This window comes from Pholis gunnellus, assembly GCF_910591455.1.
Source record: "Pholis gunnellus genome assembly, chromosome: 14".
Lineage (NCBI taxonomy): Eukaryota > Metazoa > Chordata > Actinopteri > Perciformes > Pholidae > Pholis > Pholis gunnellus.
Window position 1 is genome coordinate 5711964 of NC_136541.1, and position 7279 is coordinate 5719242.

The 7279-nt window shown below is 39.1% G+C and overlaps 1 protein-coding gene across 1 annotated transcript; it reads right to left on the reverse strand.

Moving 5' to 3' along the window:
* Positions 1–3685: 3685 nt before the first annotated feature.
* Positions 3686–4123, reverse strand: h2bk1 (H2B.K variant histone 1; the record flags this gene model as incomplete). Its single annotated transcript, XM_079173332.1, has 2 exons — positions 3686–3922; positions 4010–4123. The coding sequence occupies 2 exons, from the start codon at positions 4121–4123 to the stop codon at positions 3686–3688; spliced, it is 351 nt and encodes a 116-aa protein (XP_079029458.1).
* Positions 4124–7279: the final 3156 nt, after the last annotated feature.

The following is a 7279-nucleotide window of genomic DNA, read 5'->3' on the forward strand; positions in this document are numbered from 1 at the left end:
TGTATCGAGAAATGCACAACCAACGTGAGTCTATTCAGTGTCTACTTCGGTCACTCATAGTAAACAGCGTAGAGACAGTTGCCAGACCAAACAGAGAGCTGTTCTTGAAGGAGTAGGAGGCAAAGGTGTCATTAGATGCATCCCACAGACAGCGGCTGCTGACTTGCATGCTCTGCCCGGTGAGCTGGCCGATGTGGACCAGGACGACAATCTTATATCGGGGAATCATGAGGTCCTTCACACGGGATCTTATCACCTGAGGAGGGTAAATCCAAAAGACTGAAACTCATAGAACAGATATTAAAGGTATTCAGAAGGTGTTTTTTAAAGTTGTATTTACCTCAGATATTGTTTTTGTCATTTTTTGAGACCATTCTACTTCATATTTCGCCTCCTGAAGATAATTGGTGAGTACATCCTTCAGTATGTCTGTGACAGCAGCAATGGGCATGTGTTTGTAAGGTCCTGTTCTCCAAAAAAACCCAAAACAACAATAACATGACAAATGAGTTTTACTTGCTGTATGGGAAATGTACATGACATGTTTGCATATTCTGTGTCAATGCAGTGAAAGGAATACAGCCAACAAGTTGTAGAAAAAAGAAACGTACAGAAACCCTCCCATATGAGAGAATGCTCAAAAATAAGGCAAAGAAAATAAACATAAACATCATTTACAGAAACACTGAGAACTGTTGTTCTCAATTGACTGAAATAACCATATTATAATTTATATTTAAAATTCTTCTCAAAACTAAAATAAATATTACACCTAGGCCCAAACTGTGAGTCAACACATTAAAACATTCTATAAAATGTGATGTTCAAACACATATCAACATATGTGACATAAGTCCATGAACTGTTTTATTAATGAAATTTAAAGTGTGTTTCGTGTGCAAGTCAAACACAGGAGAATGTCAAACACCTATATCAGATGCATGGAATGGGAATATCAATGAATACATGCCAAATTTATTGACAATGAGTTTCTGAAGGTGCAACAACAGCAAAACAGAGAGTGGAGGTTTAAGTGAAGGCAAAAAGTCTCCTCCCATAGCACGATTATACAATAACACACGTGTCAGGACCGTATTGAAATGGATGTATTGGTATTGCGTTGATAAGACTGGACTGGACGAATGCAGATCTCATGCGGCACCGTTTGAGGTTATTCTTCAACAGCAACACTTTGTTTGGTACAAGAAACCCACATGTCAAACAATAGATGAAGAGTGGTGGTGTTGTTACACAGGACCTAATTCATCATGAGTGCTGACATCAATAAATCAAGAGACAATCACAGACACATCCATATGCCCAGAGAAATATTTAAAACATACCTTTTTTTTATGTACACTTTTTACACTTAAATATTGCTATTAGAAAACGATAAAACATTTATTATTTAACATGGTGGAAAAGGAAGAAAGGGACATGAATAGCGCTGTCATTTCTTTCTTCTGTGACGTCCCCAATAATCTTTTTCGAGACTTCTATCATAGATCACGGTCAAAGGAATTGGCCAAGTTTTTAAGCAGCATCAGAGGGAACTCCTACAATCGTCAGCCCTCTGTATTCATCCTGAATCTTAAAGCTCGTTCTCACCACCATATGGCACTCACGTCTGGCTCTGTATGCGTCTTACATCTCAAGGCCCTTTCAAACACAACTTCTGTAACATTAACAGAACAAATTAACTGAATCCAGTGAAAGTAGCAGCTTCTGTTATTCACACAAGTATCGCCTTGTTGTTACAAAATTTGACCACTCGCACACCACCGCAAATACGACTAGTCTCGCGTCTAGTCCTTTGACGTGGGAAAGTTTATGTATCTCAGCATTGCACGTGCTCGTAGTGGTAAAGTAATGCTTTTGTTCTTCAGGAGGTCAAACCTCTGGAACTGATTTACTTACAGTTTGAACTCTCTGCTCTCGTGACCCGTTAATGGCAAAAAGCCATTGAAGTAGTGGTAAAAGCTGCATGTGCAAACATATTGCATTACATGTGCTTCTATCCTGATCGCAGGACAGGACAAGATGTGGGTTTTATTTTGCAAGCACATGAATGATATTTTGGGGAGCAATTATCATCACTAAAAAAATGATTTAATCTGAGCAAAAGAAAAATCATAAACACACACCCTAAACCTGCAATTTGATGATTTATTGTCTACTTGTTGGCAGTGAACACAACACATCTTTTAAAAAACACAATATCCTCATTTAATGCATTAGTGCTATTTTACTTATTATAAAAATATATATATATCCTATACTGTTGATATTTTTCATATATTCTATAGTGATGATATTTTTCGAAAAACATTCACTTCCGGTAGCCATCTTTGTTTGGACCGTCGCCGCTTCAGAAACAAGTTTTAATAGCAAAAGGGCCTTTTGGTTTTTGTCGCAGGCGGGATATTTGTTTTGTAGCAGCTGGATAGAAACATGGAGAAGTCTACAGTATTTTAAACATTGGTTAACATCGGCAAACAACACTTATAGGTTTTGTTGTTGTTGAGGTTTGGCCTGTGTTAACGTTAGCCCTTCCTATGACATAACCATTGCTAGCTAGCTAACGTTACATGGGGCAGCTACAACATAACGTTACCCAAACATAAGCTATATTACGGATTCAGTTAACATAGGTAACTGCTCACACGCTAGCTAGCTAACGTTAGCCACTTATTTGTCTCAGAGCTTCTTTCCCATCACATTTAAACAACAGCTTCATAGCTAACGTTAATGGCCTCTCAATCATTGCAAAAGTATGGAAGCCCATTTTCGTCATTTATTTTTTTTGAATTTTTTTAAAGAGAAATTAAGAGATACTTTAATTAACACAACAGTCATAGAAGGAGCTCTTCATAGGTTACCCTACATTTGGCATATACATGTATTGTTTAAAGACGACTTTAAACGTAGCGTTACAACACATGGAATACTTCACATTATGGGATTGTACTGAGCAAACACACCCTTCAAAGGATTTTAAGCAAGAAGCAGCTCTGGCGTAGAAAGAATGAAACCAATGTGTCTGAGGGGGCAACCTTCATTGAACAGCAACTGGAAACATCTGGTTAGTGTCATGGTTACAGATGGATGCAGCAACGTGTTGGTTGCTGTTTGTACTTTTATTATTTTTTTGCTGCAGAAATGGGCTTCCATACAGTCCCACACTGTCTTCTGCTATGCTGACAGTTGTACTTTATTGTAAAACCATTAGTTGAAATTGTTTGTGTCAGATTGTGAAAAATACTTGGAGGGAATATTTTTTATTACCTTTATAATAAATGTAAAATGCTTTCATTTTCAGACTGTCAAAAAGCCCAATTGCTAGATATTATCTATTTAGAGCACTGAGCAGATACATAGGTGTTAATATGAATAGATGCTGTATCATACGGATTCATGTGGGTTATTGTAACATTGCACAGTTGATTTCACCAAATAATAGTTTGTAATGGGAACATTTATAGCTGTAATGTACAGAATGAGGTACGTTAACAAAGACAGTGAGTCAAGATGTGCAATTGCTCCATCTAGTGGTTAAAACGCAGTACTGCTAAACATGTTTTTAAAGAAAACTCCCGGGTTTTTTTGTGCTTATGTTTATTGGAAACAAACCAGGTCACAACATTTGAAACCCTTGTAACAACAACTTCCAGTCGCGTTGAAGTCCTCATTTGGAGCTGGTGTACTTGGTGACCGCTTTGGTTCCCTCGGACACGGCGTGTTTAGCCAGCTCCCCGGGCAGCAGCAGCCTCACTGCGGTCTGCACCTCTCTGCTGGTGATGGTGGAGCGTTTATTGTACTGGGCCAGCCGGGACGCCTCTGTGGCGATCCTCTCAAACAGGTCATTCACGAAGGAGTTCATGATGCTCATGGCTCGGCTCGAAATCCCCGTGTCCGGATGAACCTTTTTGGAAGGGCAGAGATTTTAAGGTAAGAAAACCGAAACATAAAAAGCACGGTGCCTTTTTTTTTTTTGTGTTGGTCCACCCACCTGTTTCAAAACTTTATAGATGTACATCGCGTACGTTTCTCTTCTTTTGGCCTTTCTCTTGCCCTTTTTCTCACCTGTACTCTTCCCCTTCTTTTTAGATATATCATTAGTCATTCTTTAGTTGGCGTCAAATACTAACTTAGACAATATTAAAGTACGTCAAACCGCTGTGTCGAGTACTTTAGGAATAATTATCCCAGTTTTGTGATTAATGGGCAGCTGTGTATGTAGCGTGCGTTAATTGGTGACTGATTTAGCTCACCTGGTGTGCTTTTTTTGTAACGGGATACGGTCGCGCGCCATATAGCCATACAAATTAACGACTACGAGAAGGAATAAATCTGTAGCTAAGAGGCCTTTCAAGCATGTTAGTTTTTATTTAGGCAGGAAAAGTTTTCGTACAGCAGCGTTGCACAGTAGTCATAAGAAAAATTGAGTGTTTTCATTGCACATACTAGTCGTGTCCACTGGGTGGCGCACTTACACCATTCTTTAAGGCTGCTTGAATCTGTCATTGGAGTTGTTTACCTGTCGTAGATTCCACTGTAATCCACTATGTAGGTGGTAGCTAACGGGGAGCGTATTTGGATGACATACTACTGGCAGGAAAAACACGTTTGAGCTGCATTTTGTAGTAGCATTCAGTGTTAAGATTACTCCTGATCCACATGTAGACCTGCTCTGTTTCCAGACAGATTAATGAGGCTGTACGGTTTAAAATACAATGTAAAGTATTATGAGCGAGGCTGAATTAAAGCAGGCACGTGCTCCCCATGTTCATTGTGTCTGATTAAGTGTGTGTGCACATGTTGTGGGAATTTGCACTATAAATGTCTATTGTTGTTGCTTTCTAATCTAGTGGAGGAGTGCTGTGTTAAGTCCCTATCATTTTAATTTAGCATGTATTTACTTGGTACATTAACTATTCTAAACTAGTCTAAACAAACTGCTAATTGGGACTAATTGCAAAGGCCATTCAACCTTGTCCTGGTGAATGTTTTTTTGGTTTCCTTCGCAAATTATAATTAAGACATATTCTAAACATATTCTTATCATATATGTATGATATATGTATATATACAATAATCAATGTCTTTGGTGAGCCCTCTCTGGGTCCGTTATGCTCTGGGGCCCCCTAGTGGGTCTGTCCGTCCTCTTAAAGTACTCCGAATGTTTTTCCAGTTTTAGTTGGTGCTTCTGTGGCGTCCTGTCTGTGATGATGGGGGTGTTTGTTTTTGTTTAGTAATGCTGTGTTCACATCCCTAAGCCTGTGTTTGATCCTGGACGCTGTTATGCGCAGAACATCTCGGCAAATCTCTGATTTTCATGCTGATAATTGGGATAAAAATATGTCTTCCTCCAGGCATGTGTTTTCTTTATCAGATCCTTGTTGTGTTGTTCAGGATGAATAGTTTAACATCTATATTGTCCCTCAGTGTTTGATTGTTCTAGTCACGCAGTGTAACATATTTTAGGCAGCAGTAGTGTATTTGAGGACTAATTATATCGAGATTTAATTTTAAAACCTGTCAGCTTCTACTGACTTTAATTAAACACAAATACTGTGTTTGCCTTAAAGCATTTTACTCCCCATATCCCACAATGTTATTGTATTTTTCAGAATTCAGTTGATCATCCTTCCTATTTTAATAGGTAGATATTTCCTAATACAGACACAACAGTTGAAGTAGGAGCCAATAACACACATCACACATCTTGTCTGCTGTGTGTGTGTGTCTGTGTGTGTGTACTATATGATCTAGCTCTTGTATCACAGATGTTTTATCTTTTTGATTGATGAGACCCAAGGTACCTAAAGGAACTGAACACCAATAATTCCCTTTGTCGTTCAAACACGTCTCTCTAAATGGTAAAGCACTTCATCGTGCTCTTTCTCTACTATCAAACCAGAGCTTGGGACAGTCGTATTGGCTTTAGTCGAGCTCCTGAGGTTCCACTACATTTTTGAGATGCATCCATGATTAATCTCAGATAAGCAGGTAATAGAAAGCTGCTGCAACCCCACTCTCCATCAAGTAGGCTATTTAGTTCTGTATAGTGTGAAGTAAATTAACAGCAGTGTTTAGAGAGTTTTAGGCAGTTGGAGCTTTGCAGTAACAGCTTCATCATGGAGACGTTTTGGGGTTTTAAATAGGTCCGGATTCAATACTGAAAACCTTCAGCAAGTCACAGTTATTTACTTTCATTTTCACAAAACACGATGTGAAGAGAGGCGTTTGTATCTGCCAAGTAGTAGCACACACAGAAACACAACTGTGCTCACAAAAAGACAAACTTCTAGGCAGCTGTGGTTTAAGCAGTAATGTGTGTTCAGCCTCAGCAATATGGCATTTTGAATCGAGACGAATCCTTATTTTTTGTCTTCAACATGAAATACTTTTGCTGTAAAACTTCACCGACCCTAGACTAAATGAGTAAAATATCTGCTTTTGTTTCTCTTTTTTTGTCAGAACGTGGGACGTTTGGGTCGCTGAATGACACATTGGTGTTACAATTTGAGTTTCTATTTCTGCCAAATCACTTCATAGTACATTGCCATTCTTGTATCTCGGGTCTTGGACTGTTTCTCCTCCTCTCAGTTTTATCCTCCACATCACACAGCAGATATCGAGCAGTAGATTACATACGAATAGGCCTCTTTATCTCACACGGGCATTTATGCAAGGTCATTTGCAGCAATAACATTGAATAGCAGCCATTGGTTTACTGTATTGTGAAGGCTGTCCTTTTCTCTTTTGTCTGGCAGATATCTGCGGTTTGTTCGTTCATCTGTGAAGAGAAGATGGAGGGGGGGGGGGGGGGTGAGTGAGTGTGTGTGTGTGCACGTCTGACAGTCACAGAAAAAGAAAAGCGTTGGGCCGTTTATCAACATAACATATTGCCAAAGGTTACGATTTTATCTGCAGGGTTTGTAGCTTAATAAAACAAAGCTTAGCTTGATACCTGCAGTGATTACTCTGTAGTGGCCAAATGCACATGTTGTTTCACAATCTTTTATTCAAATATACCGGTTTTGTGTTTCTGTGAACATACCCGAGCAAATGTTAGAGCTTTATAATTTGTCCAGTTGGACGAGCGATTGGAACCCTTGAGAACAACGCAGCGTTCAGTTTATCTTAGCAATAAAGGAAACGTCTGTGACACAGGTACAGATGGAACAAAGGTCAGCAACATTATTTCCCAATGCAACTAGTCTACCATTACAAACAAAACATATTCCTACTATGGGCTGTACACATCTAAACTACT